The sequence below is a fragment of the Taeniopygia guttata genome, chromosome 1A (assembly GCF_048771995.1).
Source record: "Taeniopygia guttata chromosome 1A, bTaeGut7.mat, whole genome shotgun sequence".
In the NCBI taxonomy this organism is placed as follows: domain Eukaryota; kingdom Metazoa; phylum Chordata; class Aves; order Passeriformes; family Estrildidae; genus Taeniopygia; species Taeniopygia guttata.
In genome coordinates, this window is record NC_133025.1 from 54,243,998 (window position 1) to 54,265,605 (window position 21,608).

At 39.2% G+C, this 21,608-nt stretch overlaps 1 protein-coding gene across 2 annotated transcripts; it reads right to left on the minus strand.

Moving 5' to 3' along the window:
• Positions 1-12,693: 12,693 nt before the first annotated feature.
• SPIC (Spi-C transcription factor) lies at positions 12,694-21,608 on the minus strand. 2 transcript variants are annotated; one of them, XM_002197053.7, is made up of 6 exons: positions 21,533-21,608; positions 20,117-20,143; positions 19,411-19,504; positions 17,642-17,754; positions 16,604-16,712; positions 12,694-13,235 (listed from the first exon to the last, which is right to left on the minus strand). In XM_002197053.7, exons 2-6 carry the CDS (start codon positions 20,117-20,119, stop codon positions 12,808-12,810), a joined length of 747 nt encoding a protein of 248 aa, XP_002197089.5. In that variant the 5' UTR covers positions 20,120-20,143; positions 21,533-21,608; the 3' UTR covers positions 12,694-12,807. The 2 variants fall into 2 exon arrangements, with proteins under 2 accessions (XP_002197089.5, XP_030119074.4); XM_030263214.4 differs by lacking the exons at positions 20,117-20,143; positions 21,533-21,608 and having other exon boundaries at positions 19,411-19,516.

Here is a 21,608-nt window from a genome sequence, read left to right on the forward strand (position 1 = left end):
CTTCCCTGTAACTCCTGGAAGCAAGGGTGATGCAAGGAGGATCCCTCTGCTCAGAGGTTTGCCTCCGACTCAGACCTCAGCTCACTCCTGTCCCAGCTGAGCTCATCTCTCACCTGCTCCGAAGAGCTCTGCACAAAAGCTGCATCCTAGTCCTCTTACACCAGAAAAAGAGAAATGGAGAAAAAAGGTGGAAAATCTAACTTTGTAGAGAAGGACAGCACAGCACAGCACTGATGCAAGAGTATAACAGCAAAATATTTAGAATTCGACAACTCTTAATCCTTACAAGAGTATAATAACAAAAAAAGAAGCCTAGGCTATTGTTGAAGAGCTGATAGCATAAAATTATTCTAACAACACTGACACTTCTGTACATGTTCAGAAGAAAGCCTAAGCTTCTGTAAATATCAAAAGATGGAAAAGAGACAAAGGGAAAGAAAAGAAATGTTATGATCGTTAACAAAATCAGAAAGAAAACTGGGTAACTCTAGATCTGGCAGTCTGACTTCAGTTCCAGGTAGAATATTAGCAAAACCTGAGAGGAGCATCTATTTTTACTTGGATAAAGCAGACAAACATATTGGCTGAAAGCCAAAGGGGATTTGTGAATGAGACAATGCCAAAGAAATCTGATAACCTGTTTTAATATGGTATCTGAGTAGGTGGGATTTTATAAAAAAGACCTGTGCCCTATGGAAACAGTTTAAATAATGCCTGGATAAGAATTCAATACAGTGACAAGCTAACACTTTACAAACATAATGTGTTCTTAAAGAAAATTCTTGAATTCTACAGAAAATTCCTTCTTTGAAGGATATCTTTTTGCCCAGGTGTTTTCTTCATAACAAGGCAGAATAAATTTTGATCAACATAATTCAGAAAGTAAACATAGAATAGACATAATAAAAGAGAGTAGATCCTCCTGCTCGACATTTCTATCACTTTATTTCTTTTCCTCTCCTGTCTCTCTCTTCCTTCCATCCTTCTCTTTCATCTGTTCTCTCTTTCTCTCATTTTCTCTTTCTATTTCTCCTTTTCTTCCTCTCTCCCCTATTTGCCCTCTCTCATTCAAGCTTTGCATATAAACTCATGCTTTCATGCTTCCTTCCGTTTTGTTGTAATGCTGACCACAGGCTGCTGAGATGAGTTACACTGAAGCTTAGAAGAACTTAAAAGAAAGAGAAACTCAATATTCAGTGTCTCAAGAGGTGGAATCCATGCTTAATTTACTAATGAATTATACCCCATGGATTATTATGTTCACACTAAAGTTTTTACTGGGATAAATCCTTGGCAGTACTGAAGTGAATCAAAACTGCATCAGAACAGACCTACTTCACTCCACTATGTATGGGATGGGCGTGTTGGAAAGCAACAAGCAAAATCTTGTCAAAATCAGGCAAGTATCTGGACAGAGCCTGTATAACCTACCTGGACAGAGCTACATTCCTTGTGCATGGGTTTTGAATTCACAATGAGAACCAGACATGGTTGTTCTTGTGTGGGATCAAAAGAAATTCTTCTTTCTTTGCATAAGCCAATAAAGCAATGGAATGGCACGATAATGTCTCCTTTTTTTTTTTTTTCTTTTTTTTTTTTTTTTTCCAGATTGGAAGATATTAAAACTACTTTGATTTTTCCTTGCAGTTCTAGGGGAGAAAGTATTAGAAGTTTCATGCCAGGAAAATTCAATTGAAAAGGAATGTTCTGGTCGCAGCTGCTGCCATAGCTCAGCCACGGGCTGGCTGCTCTCCCTTCCCAACTCTCCTCAAGCAAAGTGCTATCTGTGTGCCATGGCACAGCTTCATTCCCCACACAGAGCAAGGCAGCAGTCACTGGCAGGTTCCCTTCTCTCTGCTGTGCTCTGCTTTGCTTTCTCCCTCCTGGCAATGCAAGGCCACTGCACCTGCATTTGATCGAGATCCAATAAATTTTATCAACTCTTCCTGAACAGCTGAGCTTCTCGCATATCTACAGTTTTTCTGACACAACTTATTTGTTCTAATAATTTTTCACAGATGGATTCTTAGAGCTTTATGTATTTCTTTAGGATTTCTGGATGCCTCCAATGGCTGGATGGATGGGACCACAGGCAAAATTTCAGAGCAGGAATGTTGTTATAGTTCATGTACTCATGTCTCCATTAGCATACACAGCAGATACAGAGAGAAAGGTTATGGAAATTCTAGAAAACCCCTTGAAATGTCATCATTGCTTATGAATTTGTATATGGAAATCTAATACATAGAGACTGCCTGATCAGGCATAGCTCTGTGCCTAGCTTCTGCCTATCAATGTCTTTCTTTGCCCTTTATGATCTAAGAATGGGGGGAAAAAAAGAAGAAAAATTGAACGATGAAGTTCTAAAATTGTCTGTGTCTGGCACAGAGCATTTACTCCCTGCTAGCTCTGCAAAATTTATTCTGTCCCTTCTCTGTGCACAGTGTAGAACTGCAGAGAGCTCTGACAATGAGTCCTCCTGGAAGCATGCTCACCCAGGCTGTTTCAAGTGCAAGTTTTACTTCCTTGAGGACAATCCTATGGAAAATTTGCTTTAATGACTCTCCATGGGAAGGAGTATGTTGACTGGAGCAACTGTTTGCAGGGTAGATCTCCCTGCCTTGTGCTTAATGCAGGACCCAGTGTGAGAAGCTGTCACAGCTGTCACATGTGCAATTGTAAATGAAGGAAAGGTCGTGCTCCCTGCTCTGGAGTGAACGTACAATTGCCTTCTTTGCTTAGCAGTTTCAGAGCAGGACTTGCCACTCAGTCAAAACTGAGAGTCACAGTCCAGCTAGAGGCTGAGATGAGCACTGAATAACTCTCCATGCATGGGGATTTTGTTGCATAAATTGTGAATGAAGCCACGGAAGTTTTTTCCCCTTGTAGAAAACCTTGCAAACACTTGAATGAGAAAGAATTGTGAACCACACAGGTATGCTGCATTTCCCCTCTCCTCCAAGGCTCACCTAATAATTTTTGAGCATCAGGATCATTCATTCAGAGCACCCAATCACTTCCAGAGACCAATGGTGGAAATTAAATTCTCAAAGTATGATCTGTTCGCTTTCTGAGCTTCAGCCCAGAGACGCCTTCCCAAATGATCGAGGCTTCATCCCCAGCTGATTCCCAACTGTACCTAAGCAAGAAAAGCCTTGGCAAACTCAAGGCAGCCTCCTCCTGCATGTACTGCATGGCCAGGCAGAGCAGGGCCTTAGCATATCGTGAGAACAGAACCTATATTACTCGAAAATTCTTTCCTCCAGCCTCTGGTCTGAGAAGTTCATCCCAAAGGTGGTACTCAGTACCTATGTTCATACAGCTATGCCCTTACACCCAGTCCAAATAAAGATCCCAATCCATATGTACATGTGTCGTGTGAATATTTACACTTATATTTCAATGGGTGCTCAGAGGTAAACAGAAGCACCACTAAGTTTCTAAGGTTCCTATCAGAATTTTATTTCAGTTTCCTTGAGCTGGACTTAATTAAATGTTAATTAAATATGCTAAAGTAATAATTTATTTAATCCTTTCAGTAAGTTTCGACACCTTTTCTCTTGTATTTACAGGTTTCAATGTTTATTGACTGCTCCTACCCTGCAGTTATAACTTAAGATTATTTATTACTCCTATAAATTATTTGCAACAGCAAATTCTGTAACATAAAATTGCAAAAAAAAAAAAAAAAATTAGGGCTAGAAGGAATCTCAAAAGATTGTTTCACGCAGTCCCTATCCTAAGGCAAAATCACCCACCATTGCATGATTCCTGGGGATTTTTCCTAACCACAAACACCTCCAGGGCAGAAGGATGTGTACCTTCCCTGGAGATTTCCTGCATTGCTTCACTGCCCTCACACTCACTCAGTTTTTCATAACAGCTGAATTGAATCCTGCTTGTTAATTTACCTGCTACCATAGTGGTAAATGCTGACTTTTACGTGGCAGAAGAAATGTTTTCAGGGAAACTTACAGAGAAACTATGGAAGAAAGTAATGGACTCTTTATCTTAGCATTTGAGAAATTCCTTTTATATAATTTTTGTACCTGGAGAAAACTTTCATGAGGATTGCCTTTTCTGAAGTTTTTGTTACCACCAGTGACATTTAATGATGAGGTTGCAACAATCTCAATATGTTGCACAAGGAAATTTAAAAGAAATTCACGCAATTTTTCAGATTTATTTATGAGCCATCATCTGTTTTATTCCTGCAGGATTTTTCGAAGTTATTGTTATTACAGATGAGACCTTGATACTCCTAATAACACCAAATGTTATTTTGGGCATCCATTCACATAATACTTCTGTAAGAAAGAGTTATGCCAGCTTACCAGTGGGATGTGATTTGATATGAGCAACTTATCAAGAACTGACATCAGTGTTTCTATTTTCATTGCTGAAAAATTTCTATACAAAGCTATAAAACATTCATGTCTTGCAAGAGGAAACAGATGAGGTGTGCCTTACACACAGATATGTGGTCCAGTTACTGGAAAAGGGAAATGCTGATCTGGTAGCATTGCTAGCACACTGAGCATGGAGTTGTCCTGGATCAAAGGCATGCTAAAACTTTCCCTAGGTCCATCCAATGTCAGACATGAGCCCATCCCATTGAAGGCTGGTAGACAGTGAGGCTAGAAGCTTTTGAGAGGACTGCAGAGAAAGAACATTAGCAAGTACTGGCTGATAGGAATGTGAGACTAAAAAGGGCCAAAATGTGGAGATGCTACTAGAGAGGAGGGAAAAGGATGGAGGAAAAGGTGTTAGGAATTATGTTAACAGTACACTGAGCTGAGCTCACACTGGCCTAAGGTTCCTTACAGAAATGCCATATACATGAGCTCATGGACGCAGTTAGAACACTGCCACAATTGTTTTATACCAAAAGGGGAGTCTTTCCTTCCCATAGATATTTGTATTCCCAAACCTCTGAAATGAAGCTTTAGCAAATTTGAGGAGCTTAATTTGCATCCTATCTGTCCTTCCTACCGAAAATACAATAAACCCAAGGTCCCTGGGCAATGGCTTCTAATGGAGCTCTCAGCTCCCTACAAACAGAACTTGTCAATTAACTGGCATCTCACATTTTTCCTGAAGAGGACAGCAGAGCAAATTCTTCTATACATGTCAGTAAACCCATCTTTTAAAGCTAAATCTTAAATGGCATACAAAGAATATGAAAGGAATATTAACAGATCTACTGTGATCTAATTTATGCCCTTTATTTGCAGCAGCAATTCATTCTGGTAATCAAAAGGTCATTAACTTTAAAAAAATGAAGCTTTAACCAAAAGGATTTAAAGGGATGTAGTGCTGAATTTTACAGACCTTGCCAAAGTGTAATCTGAAGTCTCACATTTTTGCTCCCATCTTCAGCATGCCAAAGCTTGAATCATAAAGCCAGCACTCAGCATCTTGGCTGTGGGTCAAGATCAACTGAAGTCACATGCAGGGTAAAGTGGTGAAGGTGACATTGCTTCTACCTGGCCCAGACAAAAAAAAGTACTGATCTCTGCAGCAGCTTGTGAAGGACTTCAGCTCACGAATTTGTGACAAAGGCTCTGATTCCAGTCTTTTCACATCTGAATACTCTGTTTAGTATCCAGAGTAAGAAAGTGTCAGAAAAGACTGGATGTAAATTCATCACTGACCTGGGACATACAGTGCTGAGATTTTTGATCATATGATTGACAACTGGCAAGAGCCTGCATTGTTTCTCTGTTACCTAGTGAGTATATTTGCAAGGTATTAGGAGCATGACATGTGGTGGTACTGGGCAAGAGAGAAAAAGGCTGAAAACCAGAGAGCAATAAATACTCTTATCCAAAAGAGTGCTTCCTGAGAGCATTAAGCTGAAGAAACAATCAAATGCAAACACCAATTTTTAATAAACCTCATTCTCATGGAGCTGGGTCTGAGCACAGACTTTCCAATGTACTTGTCCCTAAATGGAGCAGACAATTCCCAATGCCTTTTGGAATTTGAAACATTGATTTTGTGACTCCTAAGCCAGACTAGTCATAACAAGATAATTAATTAACGGGGAGTATTCAGATCATGATCAAAGCAGTATATGAAGCCTTTGCATGCCTCTTTTTTGAAATGCTCTGATTAAACACTTGTGACTCCTCTGGGAGTGGGTAAGAGCTCCAACCCTCCTGCAATGCTGCAGCTACCAAATAGCACCCAAGAAGTGGTGTCCTTTCAAGGCACGTTATCCTCACCATCAAACTCTGACAGCCTTTCCTCCACCTTTCCCCAAATCCTGTGCAACACAGGTAAATTATAAAAAAAAACTATTTAAAATAAACTCAAAGGGCAGCACAATATGAAAATTATTTTCATGAGCTACAGTTCACCTATCTGATAAACCACTAACACAAACAGTTTAACAGCAACAAATAGATAGCATATTAAAGGGGTAGAAAGGGCTCAAATAGCCCATGCTTCTCTCTCTTTCTGTTTCAATCTATACAGAAAATCTAATTATTCACCATTTTGGTGTCCAAGAATCACACATAAACTTTGATGTGCATGCATATGTACTGTCTTAATCAACATAAATGATGCACATATATAAAAACTTTAAAGACTTCACTTTGAGTGCTTGAGTTAGGCCCATATGTATGCCCCAATTGTTTGAAAATCCACATGAATAAATGTCATGTTTGGTCATGTAATCATATAAATTGCATATTTCTTGAGCTCCCGACCAGCTGGATTGCATTTAGCCAGTGGGTGTCCCCTGTACAAGCCTGTGCCTAGAAGGACTTACATGGATTTTCTACCATACAAAATTAAGATTTACAGATGGAAATCCCTGTAGGACTGAAGTTTAATCTACCTTCCTGGGAAGTACTGTTGCATTCCAGGCCTCTGAATATCTTTTAACAGCTGCTGTTGACAAGTTAACCAGGACACAGCAGGATGAAGGCACATGTTCCTGTCCAGTCCAAGTGCAGGCATTCATGGCCTTGGCAGACTGTGGCTCTCAAATGAGGGCTCCTCTGCTTCCAAAAGGTTCTGGCCCAAGTGTCAGGCTGATGAGTCATTTATCTGACCCAAATCTAACATCTGTATCTGGAAGCATAAAAAAACATGAGTGGCAGAGCTTTGTTACTGGAAAGTAAGAAATTCACCTTCCTCATGGTAGATTAGTTTTCTTCCTTCCAGTCTTATTAAAATATCATTATTATAAGAGCTTAAGGTTTTAAGCACTTTTAAAGGTGTAATTTCTTTCAAGTGAACTGGTTGTTATTTTTTCTTGCCATTAAAATGAATGGAGAGATTTATGGCAGGTGGCAACACCTTTCACACCTTATGCTGGAGGGTCAGGTTTCATGGATATTTGACTTCAGCCAAGTAGAGGGTGGCAAAAGTAGAAATCTCAGCAAAGGGGAAGATTAATGTGGATGCCCTGGAACACCTGCTGCTGAAGCCATTAGTGCTTGGGACACTCTCCTGCCTACTCTGAAGATGGTGTGAACTGTCCTCTTGCCCTTTGCAGAAGGAGAATCAGGCCCTTACTGAACAAGATTAATAGGAGCAGGTTTGCCATCGATTGTGTGCTGCTGTCCTCACCATGTCAGAGGGCAGGCTAAGGGCTAAATTGCAGCTACCCAGGGACTACAAAATATGAGAAGAAATCAAACTGACAGGTACACACTGGAAATTAAAGTGTGCTGTATCTGAGAGAAATCAATACAGAAATCAGAAAGACTTATGTTGCCAGTTACTTGCAGACTGCAACAGGCCAAATCCTGCAGAGCTGTTCCATTAAAACATTTCTTTAGATAAAGAATTCCTGCCACTTTGACCACTGTCAGTATACTCATATAATGCTTATTCCAGAGAAATGTGGATTTCTCAGAGACCTACAAGGAATAAGAACTCACACAAGAAGGAAAAATACTGATGTAACAACAGGGGTTAAAATTTAAAGTTTGGCAAATAGTTCAGTTCTGTAGGCAGGAGCTATGTAAAAAGTGACTTTTTTGCACAGAGATCAGAGAAGGAATGAAATTCTTCCCATATGCCAAAAAAAGTCCCGGAGAAGCAATTTTTCATCCCTCTCTGCAAGTCAATAACCCCTTGTAGTGGATAAGTTTGCCTCATTATGAAGCATGTTTGATGCCTGTATAGAAGATGGAGTTCTCACTATTCTGCATCTCTTCAAATGTGCTGCTTTTCCATCAATCTCAGATCTGCCAAATTGGCAAGCCAGCTAATTCTATATTATTATTATTATTATTATTATTATTATTATTATTATTACTACTACTACTACTACTATTATTATTATTATTATTATTATTATTATTATTATTATTATTATTATTTCTTATTAATAATAATAGGTTTTAAGCCGTCTTCTGTGTTTTCTGGATCTCAAGATGACTAGAGAGGTTAGCCATACCTGTAAAGAATTGTGTCTTGTGATTGTGATTGAATTTTTATACCCTAATGAGGCAAAAAAGTCAACCTAGATCCTCAGACTACTACATACTGCTAGTACCCTAAATAGATTTGCTGAGTTTTCAGTTCCTCTGAAAGAAAATCTTGTATGGCTTCACCATCACTCTGCTTGGAGATCCTGCTGTAATGATTAGCTACATTCCACTTTGAACTGTTATTAATATTCCCCATATGTAATGAAAGCCTCTAATTCTACACAGAGATATCCTGACAAACAAGCAGCTGTCTGTCTTTTTTATTTCATTGTGGTTCTTGAACTCTTGGCTCAGGTTATGTGTTTCTGGAATGTCAAATAAGGAATTTACTTTTCCGTCCATCAGTTTACACTCTGCGTGCAGTTTGATGGCATCTTGCTAATACAGCCTGGTTGCACTGTAATTCACCTTATAATCCATTGTATCAACACTGGCTGTTCAATGTGTGACTTCCTAACAAGATGGCTGGTGTCTCTTAGGTGCTGGGTTGCCTTGGGAGAGTTATATTTTAAAATGTATTCCCAGTATCAAAACCGCCTGGCCTGGAGTTCCCAACTGTCATAATTAGATATAACTTCCTTCACTAGAAAAAGCAAAAGAAATGCTCTGCTCAGGCAAAAAGGTGTCCATAGGACAAGAGGAAACGGCCTCAAGCTGTTCCAGAGAATGTTTCGACTGGATATTATGAAATATTTATTCGCTGACAGGGTTGCCAAGCACTGGACCATGCTGCCCAGGGAACTGGATGAGCCACCATCTCTGGAGGTGTTTAAAAGGCGTTTGGATGTAGTGCTTAGGGACGAGGTTTTGTGGTGGATGTGGCAGTGCTGGGTTGGACCTGATGATCTAGAAGTTCTTTTCCAACAATCCTACCATTCTATGATCCCACATTTCAAATCTCATATGAGCTGTTGAGTTACACAAAAAGCCTGTGCTGCCTCCAGGTGTGCTGCGTGAGTCAGTGGGGCACTGCTCGCTCCTCTTTTGGGCACTTTCAGTGTGTGGATTGGATTCTGTCAATTATTTGACTTATTTGTTTTGATGCCTCAGAAAGAGCAGGAAATTGGATCAGCACATGGCAGGCCTCGCTGTTGGCTGCAGGACAGGCTCTGGATGCTGGAATTCTCCTCACCTGCCATTGATCCATGCACATCTGACCGTGCCTCATGCGTGCCCTGTGCTACCTGCAGAAATCATGGGGATATCAGGATTTTTACAGGGCCCTTTGAAATCTACCAGTGAAGGTGAAGGTGATGCAAAAAAAGATGGGACAATATCGTAAGATAGGCACTGGGGCTGCTGGTTGATGCACATTTATAAACCATGGATGAGTTCACAGGCACTGCTGCCAGTTTTCCGTCCAAATTATGCCACAAGAAATTCACAACAAGTCAGCGGGTAAGACAACTAAAGGCTGGGTCAAATAAGATCTAGAACGGTGGTAGATTTCAGCAGAGGTCCTCACACAGGTGGAAGTGAAGTGCCCGGGAAGCATCACTTGCAGGAGGCCTGCTGGTAACTCACAGGGAGCTCTGCTGAAAACGATGCCTCCCAGTAAACGCCCTCTGCTGTCACTAGCAACAAGGGCTTTTTCTGCACAGTGCACTCACTATTCAGTTTGCCAGGTTTCCTGTAATATATGTGAGACCTTAACCACAATGTTTAAAGGAATAGTACAGGAAATATTTCAGTCTGAAATGCAGAGTGTAAGAAAAACTGAAGATCGTTGTCCAAAAAAAAAAAAAAATCTAAAATGCAAATTTTGTTTTCTGATCCCAGACTCCGTCCAGATTCTTGATGGAATCTGTTCATGCGGACAGCAGCAGACACACACAATCTCATTGCCCTCATCTTCATCATGGATGTAGGAATCTGCTCCTGTAGTTTAGAGATATGTGGGCTTTTGCCTTGACTTTTTCCATAGAAAAAAGTTTGGAAAGTAGGAAAATTACCTAATGGAACATAACTAGAAAATAGTCTGAAGAGCCAGCTTGAGCTTCAGTGTTACCTTGATACAGCAGTGAGTGTTTGCAGTCAGTCATCTATTAGCAATTAATCTATGAATGTTTAGATGTTACCAAGAATGAAGGGGCAGCTCTCACTAACCAAACAAAAAAAGAAAAAAATAATTAAAAAATAATAATACATAGCTTGATTTATATGTGGCACTTAGGATGCTTCACCAATCCATGGGGCAGTTTCTTGGGGAAAAAAAGCTAACTGCTGTTTGTAGTATTTTCCATTCTTTTACATTCACTAAGCAATGCACTAATGGTCAACCCACGCATGCAGGTCTGTGATTTGACAGAAGATGTCAGATTGCAAGTAGTGTAGATTGGCCAAACTAAATGAAATCAAATTATTTTTCATCTGGAAGCTAAGTATCTCTCCTGCTTTTGGTCTACTGAACAGCACACACATATCTAAGTGTTGTATAGGCCAGGCAAAATGGGGTAGTAAAATATGTTGCTGAAGTGCTCTACTTCTGCCTCCTTCACAGTGTCTGTAAGGCTTTTGATGTCATTTTTTTCTTGCAGGAATCCTGAAGCCTAAATCAGAAAGATTAGCTTTATTTCTTCCTCATGCATCACCCTCAGCCGTACTGAGCCAGATTTATTTTGGGGAAGACACTGAGCTTCAGCTGTAGAACTGACCACTGTCCAGGGCAGTCAGCACAGAGCTGTGTTCTGCTGGCATAATTTATCTGCTTTAGTTTGTGGGTTTCGTGTCACTGTAGTGTCACAACACTCCTGTGTCTGCCACAGCTGGAACTGGACAAGTGGTGATTTCCAAAGGCACAGTGCTGCTTCTGCAGCATCTGCAGGAAGATGAAAAAGCTAAACATGGTGGGGAAGTCAAAAAACCTAAAGGGACATCGGGACAACAAATGACCCGGAGTCCTGCAAGGGCCACAGCCCCGGTGTGAAAAGCTGTCCACTGGTGCCATCTTGTGGGTCCGGAGCCACCGCCCATGCCAGAAGCAGAGCTCACTCCGCCGAGGTCCAACCCCCCCGACTTAAAGTCTGAGTCCCTTTTCAGTGCTGTTGAACGTGCTTCATATTTCTAAGAGCAAACATCTGTCATCTTACCGAAGTACCAACTCTAAACCTTGGATTTTTCTCAGGCAGAGTGCATTGTATCGTGTCTACCACATAAAATTACAGCCCTGTACAAGTAAACAGGACTCAGAGCAAAGGGAAACTATCAAAGTCAGTGGGTTTCATCAAACATATCAGCCCACCATTTATACCTCTCCACAGAAATTATTTTTGTCTTTATTAATATCCAGACCTGCAAAATGAAGAACTTGGAACTGAACAGAATTGAATGGAAGTGTTTCAGTACAAAAGACAACTCATATGAAGACACAAGTTGATCAGGTAACAGCAGTATGAAAAAAAGTAGGTTTATAGATATTATCCTGACATAAAGGTCCACTACTCTCTTTTTGCCTAAATTTAGTTCTTCTTCCCCAGGAAGGGAGTGTAAAATTACTGAGCCTTTCAGCTACATTCTCATTTAGAAAAAGAGCTGGAGAAGTGAAATTTTATTTATAAAGTTATGACATCTAAAAGAAATAGCAAAGCTATGTTTTTTAGATCAGTACAGAACTGATGGATAAAAGTGGAGCTCCTCATATTAGTGGGGGAAGAACATGCAAAACTTAATGAAAAATTAATTAAAAGCACAATCCTTTAGTAATTCTCTCATGGTCCCAGTGAATCCACTGCCAACAGTAAAATGTACACCTGGCAATCCTAATTCCCCATGTCAGGATCTGTGCTAAGATGTGTTAATTTAAGTGATTAAGGATTAACAGCTTGGTCAACAGGTGCACCCTCATGTGGACTCTATCACTCAGCCAGGCATTCAACTCAGAAAATGTCCTTTTATAAAGAACACCAGTGAAAAAAGCAGACAGCAGCTTCATGCAGTTGGCAAATCTCTTCCCTTTCTAGCTTAGGGATGCAGCAACCATGGTACAACATTATCTAAATTCTGATTGCAGATATGCATAAAACTTCCAGTGAGTGTTGTCACAATGGGATCTTTGATGTCCACTAACAGACAAAAGCCTTGATCCTATTCTTGAATATATAATCTTGAAACTACAGTAATTCCTTTGATTAGCATCATGCAGAACAGAATGTGTTCTATAGCTGCTAGATTTCTTCAACAGGCAATGACTGTATATCACTAACTTCAAAAGGAAAAAACTAGGCCAATATAATTTTTGACCCTTCCTCTTCATGTGTTTGTATGATATCTTAAAGGAAAAGCTATATGGAGGGAAGAGTTTCTGTGCTGGAAAGTATGGCTGGATAACAAAGGCCTATTCATGTGACAGGTAAATCTAGCTGTTAGCATGCTGTAATGCATAACCATTGTTGTACATGTAATTATTGTAACTGGTCCAGTCATCTGTACACTGATACTCTTGATTAGACTGAATGTAGGGATGATAAATTGTTTCTTTTCCCAAGAAATAAGATGGAGCAAGTCTCTTTAAAACAACAGCACTGAACTGGTATGTCAGCTTCCTACGGATCTTAATGATTTCACCTGTTCTTCCATAATTCCTCAGTGCTCTGGCCATTTTCTGGTAAGTCATGATCTTGCGGTTTCCCTTTCTTTCTCCCCACAGTTCTGCAAGTTTCTCCTTGTTTTTGGAGACAAACTGGAAGACACCATTTGGCTTATCCACCCATTGGATGCAGTTTGCCATAGCTGGATCATAGAGAGTCTCATGGAGGTATTCAAATAGTCGAAGCTTTTTTCTACCTATTAAGAAATAAATCACAAAAGGTCAGAACAGAACTTGGTCTTCTTTTAAAAGATGAGCAGTTGTCTTTTTCCTGGAAAGGGTCTTACAGGCAAAAGCATAGCTAAACCTAGGATGCTGCTCCAAATGAAAAGATCACTATAAATTGTTCAGTGGAAAACCAGCAACAGCAAATGGGATCACAGAGGTGTGAGCAACACAGAATCACGGGATAGTCTGAGTGGGAAGGAACCCAGAAGGATCATCAATTCCAACTCTTAAGTGAATGGCTCATACAGGGATCAAATCCACAACCTTGACATTATCATCACCACACTCTGGTTCTGAAGAGTGTACAGATCTGTGGTGACAGAAGGGGATTTGGTCATTACCACTTCACATGCAGGTTATGTGGGGATCATGACAAATATCTGGTGACTTCACCGTGTGGTAGGTCTCAGAAGCATCAGTCTCTAGACACATGCTGTGCAGATGCGCACTCAAGGAACTCACATTAGGAAATTACATCCTCAGAGAGGGCAGGAAAGAGGTTCTGGAGAGCCAGTCTGAATGTTTTTGAATAACGGTTTCCCTGTTTATTCAAAACTCAGAGATTTTGAGATGGCTCAGTTTTGTTTGCTTTGTTTCAGGAAGGTTTTTGGGATGCAAGGCAGTCTCTGATATAAAAAAGGGTAAGTAGGTGAGCAGGAAAAACAGGTTAGTTTTTAACCAGAAACTTCATGTAGTCAAGAAAAAGCTAGACCTTCTGGTACCCTGTGATAAAAATCTGCAGAAGTTCCAGTTTGCATTCCCATGCAGAAAAAAGCAAGCTTGGTACTGAAGTATTTGCCACTTATCTAAGTGCTTCTCTCCACAGGCTGAGTTCTTAAACTTCAGTTTCCTAGTGAGGCTTATTTAGTTTCACATAGATCTTGTGGATTCTCCTCTATGAAGTATTTCTAGTTCCCTTCCCAAAGCCAAGGGTGATCAAGCAGCTGCTGTAAGGAGGAAGAATTTAAGATTATCAGACAAAGAGGAACATTTTGCAGAAGAGAGAATCTATGCAGAAGAACATCTTCCACTTTAACCAAAGTGGAAATAAGCAGCTGCACCTAAAGTTCATACAGTCTTGTCTTGTGTGGCTATTTTAAACTAGGAACAGGGGAAAAGTGACAGTTGCTAAGGAACACTGAGGTCAAGCCAAGACATCTGTCAGGGATGACAGTAATTCTGCATCTGGTGATAAGGAAAGAGGAGAGAAGTAACAGTCAGACTGGGAAGAAGAAGAGCCTGAAATCAGAGGTACTTTCCAAAAAAATTAATAAAGTTTCATTATCTAAGTAAAAATTGGCCTGTGGCTGGAAGTACATATTCTACTAGAAATACATATAGATCACTAAGAAGTTTAAAAGGAAACCGTGAAGGACACTGCCTTGTCACAGTGGACACATGTTAGTAGGTGACCCCCTTAGGCCCCCTCCAACCTGAAATGTCCTACAAACTGATGGCAGAACAAACAAGACCAAGGGAAAATCCATGGACTACTATGGACTAAATTTCTGCTGGAAAAGGATAATGTATCCACATCTGCAGCAGCACTTGATTGAGTGCTATTTGGCCTCTTAGTTCATTGGTCATTTCTGCCCAAGTTTCTTGTGAGGTGATTTGAGACAAGCAGGTTCCTCCAGAAGGTGTTTTGGAGCATCTGCATTAGATTTCAGTGCTGAATGGTCCTGGAGCCACCTAATTGTCTCAGGGAAATGCATCCAATTCAATTCTGAACTGCCTCTCTTGACTGCCTCCACCCCACTGATCATTAGTTCAGATCATGGAATGGTTATGTCGTGACTGAACTGGACTCTTTTCAGAGGAAATCTGTCTCAAAAGCTGCTTTCCAAAAGCATATCTACATCAGTGTACCCTTCAGAACTTATGACCAGCCTAAAGATTGTCCAAAGTAAAATTTTGTGAAACACTTTGAACACAGAATTTGGGCCCTCTGTGCTGATGGTTTTATGTACAGATCTATTCCTAAAAAGGCACACTGCTTGTTAGTGTACAGAAAACCTCTTATGTCTCAACAAGAAACTAGGAGGACTAAATTAATTTAGTGTAGTGAAAATAGTCTCCCAAATCATAGTTTCTGGCAGGAATATCACCATGGACACAAAGAAATCTGTAAAAGGACACAAAATGACCCCATAAGAATCGTTAATCACTCTGCAAATATGTGCAGGTTGTCTTCTGGAAAAAAGATTAATGGCAGTGTAAAAAGAAATAGGAAACAGGAAATGAAGTTTAACAGAGCAGAAATTACTGAAGGTCAAATCAGATACTGACATGTAGAATTCCCCAGTGCAACACTGGATAAGACTTGGAAAAGCAACATTTCTGTATTTGAAAGTTTTTCATTTGCAATGGTGTATTTCAGATATCTGAAGTAGAAAACTGAGAAACAGAGGTTACTCTTCCCACCATCCCAAAGAGTCTATGGTAGCAATAGTAGTAGTAGTAGTAGCAGTAGTAGTAGTAGTAGTAGTAGCAGCTATTAAGCAACAGAGACCACAGTGTTCAGCATCAATGAGCAGAGACAACACCAAAACCTGACACCATGTGGTTAAAGCTGAGAAAAGGGGATTTCAAAAAACCAGCTAAATCAGGAAGCTTCTTGAAAAGGCCTCATGGTCAAAAGTAGGTACAACAGCTCAGAGTTGAAGCTGTGAAAATCTCATCCAGCAGTCACAGAAAGGATGCTGAGTCCCTCACCACTAAAACCCCAAATAATGAATGCAATAAAAAAATGGAGTACTGCAATGACAATGTCACACGACCAATTCTTGCAAAATAGATATCAATTCAAGTAAAGTCAAGCAGAAGGGTCAGAAAAATAGCCATAAAAGTGCACACTGGAAGTGACAAAACCTGAAAGGTGATTTGAAAAGCAAACTAAGAAAGGCGTAAAGTCTGGTGTGCAAAAATATTCACATATGTAAAAAACCTTTAAGGAAGTCACTGCTTGTTGGGCTACATGAAATAAAATAAGTGGTATAAATAGATGAAGATGTTATTGATAGCTAGATTTACTTCACTGCATCAGACTTCATCCTAAATGATTTGAAGTGAAACATATCTCTGGCTTCATTTTCCATGTGCTAAGCAATGATGGAATAATTTAATAATAGATTTATCATTTATTATAATCTTAGAAGATTTGGCAGATGGAAATTGAACACTAGCAGTTGTGTCCTAGTCACTAGTAAATGTTCACTTTCTTTTTTTTCCTGTTGAAACTTAAAAAAAAAATATAGGTAAAGGAGAAAGCATGATTTGCCAAGAGATTTTTTAAAGTAACATGAATTACACATCAAGATATGATCTTTTTACGGACCTTTCCCTGCTTTTGGCTGGCCAGGAGCAGCATGCATCACTTGACTTTCTGGAGCATTCTGCAGTGTATGGTAGACAGTCTCATCTGCATAAAAATCCGCTGTACTGTTCTTCAAGAATTAAGACAATAAAAAGTTACTAATAGAGTACATCCTCTGAATAAAAAGAAACTTGTGGTAATTAATTGCCTGAAGCCTTCAAAATGCAACTTTTCACCACCTTACCCATGGAAGACTTTTCTCAGCCATGAAGGCACTCAGTGTAGTGAACCAGTAACAAGCAGCATTAATTCTTGTCCAGGGGCAAGAGCTGCCCACCAGAGGAAAAGCTGAAAGGGAAAACAGCTTAACTGCTTCACCCTGGACCTTCAACCCTCCTGTTGGAACCAGAGCAGGAGCAGCTTTCAGAGCTAGGAAAAGAAAAGGTCCACCTGGACAGTAGCCCCTACAGACTGCAGTTCCCATGCTGTGTTGTTGTTAATCTGCTGGGTAAAAATGGGCTTTAGTGGGGTCTGTTTCTCTGAAATTATCTCCCCTGTAATATTAATTTTCCATCACTCCTGGAGACCACACTACCAGTGCTTTTAAGAGTGCATATGGACTCTAAAGACTGAAGATGTCCTCAGATAATGCTGGTCTTTCCAGAAATTTTAGAACAAACTGCTGTTGGAGAAATCAAAGTCATGGTTCTTTTTCACAGTGGCAGAAGCTACATCAGATTTTGGAAGTTGTTGTTCTATGCCTGTTCACAGGTAACACAAAGAAGCCTTTTGTCTTATAACTAATTCTCTAGTAGGTTTGCTTGTTAGTTGTCATGTCATGTGATGAACCACAGAAGAGCATCAGAAGCAAACTGCTGACTCCTAAAAAGACATTATTCATTATATTTTGCAAATATTTCCCAAGGCAGTTTCATCTGTATCATGCCTGGCCAGACCAAATTTCTGTTACTGTTAGCATAATGATTTGTATCAGAAATCCCAAATAAGCAACCAGTCTCCCAGTTATGTCTGACTGTTATTGGAAATGAGTTCACTCACAATCATGTTTCTCCAGCTATACCCTTGCTCCTCCACAGATGGTGCTGGACAGTAACTGGGACTTGCTCGGAGGTGGTGGTGGTGATTGATCACAGTCAGGCAGTTTTTATAACCTGGGAATTAGGAGGAGGGAGCAATAACCAAGTGAGCAAAAAAAGAGGGAAGAAGGAAAAAAGAAGGAAAAAAAGAAAGAAGGAAAAGAGAAGAAGGAAAAAAGAAAGTTATAACAGCAAATAATTTGACATTGTGCTGGGCCTGTCAAAAAGCATTTATCCTGAGGCTGCCTTCTAGATAATAAAATGTCCAGAGGCAAAATGTTCCAAATCAGGAGGTTATCCAGCAAAAGCTGTACTGCTGCTGCTGCACACACCCTTGGGCTGGTTTTGTTAGCCCTCAAAATGGAAAGCAATTTTTTAAAGATAAAATGTCAGCTATTTTGTAGCATCATTAAATTCTTTGGTTACTGGATAACAGAGGGCCATACAGACCATGAGACATAGTGAATTGGATAGATATAGGCTATAAAAATACACCTAGAAAGGAAAAGGGACTGTCAGGCCATTCTGCAGGCCCTCAGTACAATGCAAGTCAGAGTCTCCAATGGTGAATGAAGTAAAGGATCATCAGAACATCTGCAGTGCCTGAAAGAAGGACACAGAAGGAACCCAAGAACTTGTGATGCTTAAAAGGAGAGTACAACACCAGACTAAAGACATTGGAAAAAATTACCCACTGCAGGTTATCAGAAGAAGATATTGGAGGGTATGGGTACATCTGTTGCAAGTGGAAATGTGAGTGCAGCTGGGGGCAGACTAAACACTGTATTGCAAGGGTTTAATAACTCCACCAGCCCTAACAATATATATATAAAGAAGAACATTACAAGTAAATATATATAATGAATCCTCCAGCATGTGTAAATTACAAATGCAGTGGAACCAAAACATTGTTAACAACAGCTGAAGATACAGCCCTACTGGTCTTATTTACATTTCATTTTATAATAGATAATATGTAAATCAACTTCCTGATATGAAAGGCATTTCACACAAAAGACAGCAGGTATTTTTTTCTGGGCTTAGAGGGTTTGTGATGTAGCCTTCTATTTTCCTTTCCTTGCATTTCTGCTTACAGTAAAAACAAAAGCATAAATTCTAAATTTTATAGTAATTTAGTTACCGAAATCTTGCCAAAACTGGAACAATTTACAGCTTCCTTGCATTGTAGGTTTTGTAAAGTATACAACTCTTGGGGCCAAGAAAAATAGTTTTCTATTAATTATCCAGACTCAAATGATCCTTCCTGCATTAAAATATTTAAGGTTCATATATTAGTGCTCAAAAAAATTAAATGAGGAAATTAATTTCACTTGCTGGTCTTTTTTTCTTTTTTTTCTTTTGCATTGGGATTCATGGCATAACAGAAGGGCATTTTGAGGTTAAAAACATTTAAACTGGAAAAAGGCTGTTGCACAACAGTCATATATCCTCTGGCTATAGGAAAAGTGAGCTCAATACACCTGGGCTGCTGCTGGGAAGAGGGTAAATAGAGCCAGTCCAGCAGTTTCCCTGTGCTGTGACCTGGAAGATATTCACCACACTGGGCAGTTCTCATGGGCGGGTAGAAACCCTCCAAATAATTTTCCTCCTTTTCATCCTCACAAAACATTCCATTAATCCACTTCTGGGGAATCAGTCCTCCACCTGTATGTTTCAAGAGGTGCTTTCCTGTAAAAAAGGATCTGGGAAATGAAAAAGGGTGTTTGTTACCTGGTGGACACTGCATTTCTCTGTCAGAGTGCTGCTGCAGCACTTCTAGAGCATCTTCAAAAGCCTGGCCCAGCATGTCGTGGTCAGGAAAGCTCTGCAAGAACATTTTGTTGTCAGGACCCAGACAAGACCAGGCTGGTTCTTTCAATGTTGTCAATCAGCTCATCCTAAATAAATACAGTGATGCTATAGAATGCACCTCCTCCTGGGACAGATTTTGGCAGGCACCAAGGGATCACCATAACCTTTTACTATTATGAGAAAGTTCTCACTCTTTTGAGGTCAGTGAGACAATTCACACAGGCAACATTACTCAACTCACTCTGTCAAATGTTTCAAGGTTCATTTCCTTAATTTACAGGCGGTGTTTACCTAAAGGGTGTTACTGCTGGGGGAGAGTTTTATAGTCTGTAATATAGAGATGTTTGTATCACCTGTGTAGCATTGTTTACAAAGCCAGAGATATCTTTAAATAACATTGACATGACAAAAATAATGACACATAATTTCTGAAGCAGTTAGCAGAGAAAATGCTAAACTATGCCATTACAGGAAACAATTGTGGATTTTCAGAAAACTGTTCATTATGATTTTAGAACACATTGTAAAAAGCAAAAGACACCCTCAAACTTGAGTTTGACAGAGCCTTTTGCAGCATATTTGAAACACTCAACAATGAAAGGGAATATAGGTATTGTAGACTTACCATTATTTAGATATTGAGACTTGAATCCTGTATAAAAGAACCAATATTTTTAATATTGTATGTTTCAAAACAAATAATAATTCTCTGAGCATTAATTAAAATAACTAAATGAAACAACCCAGATTTGTTTCTAGTTACAGAGTAAAATATTTTTAATAACACAGATAAAACGGATTTATTATTAGAAGATTATATTTAAATTAAATTAAATACTTGTGACATTGTAGTTTTTAAAATACAAGTTACTTTTTGTTAATAAGTTTACAGTTTCATTAATGCTACACCTTTTTGACTATTATTCACACAATTGCAAATACATTTTTAAAGACAGTATAAAGTAAAAATGTGTTATTTTAGACATTGAGTCTTAGTCAACATAACTTCTAATTTGCCCAAGAAAATACTGACCTACATTAAATACACGTGTTTAAGTCCCTTTGGTTCACAACCAGTTGAAACAAGTTTAGAGATTTTTCTAATATAGATTAGCATCTGACTGTATATGAACATACATTACACTCAGACTAATTGTGAGTCCCAGAAGCAAATCTGGTTGTTTAATAAACAGTGTAAATTTACACATTTTCAGCCAGTTTAACATGAACAATATCACTCAGAAACATATCTTTAGTACCTCCTTTTTAATTTATATTTCTTAAAGAAAACCATAATCAGGTGTTGTTGCCTTGCAGATTTTTGTCCCCCATTATAATTTACATTATTATTTCAAAGCTGTAAACATGATAATCAATATATCAGTATTTTACATATTAAATACTTGATTATTGTGTGTCATGTTTCAAAATACAAAGGAGAGATAAAATACATAAATATTACGGAGGAAGAATTTTATCCAACATTAACCATAAACATTCCAAACTGGGAATTTTGCCTCAGGTAAGTATGTTATAGGGTACAGTCAAAATTTGCAGAAGTGTTTTTAAGTCTTGACAGCTATATGGTGGAATCCTAGCAACTCACTGAAATCAGTGGAATATTTCTCTCTGAGTACAGTGCAATAAGTATTTGAATAATCAGATCCAAATCTATTTTAAAATCAGAATGGGCAATGTCAATCCTTTAGTTGCAATGGTGGCCACAGATTCCTGGGGCACAGGGCTATAGAAATTAAAGACAGGAATTTGCTTTGTAAAGATCCCCACATATTTTCCCCATAATATTAGGTAATTCCCTTCCCTTAAAGTGATTTTTTCTAACTCAAACTCCAAACTGATATCTTGACAGAACATCTACAGCCACCTCAATGCTTTGCAACATCTAAAAAGCACAAGTATAGGCAAGGTACTATTGAATGGTCATACCATTTACACCAATGAATTCATGCCAAAGAAGAAAAAGGCACACCTTAAGCAATCTTCAAAAAAAAAAAAAAACAAAAAAAACCTGGACACTTACCTAGAAATTCGGTTCCACACACAAGACAAGAATCTGTCTGGTTTTGGAAATGAAAGAAAGACTGAGTTCCCACAGC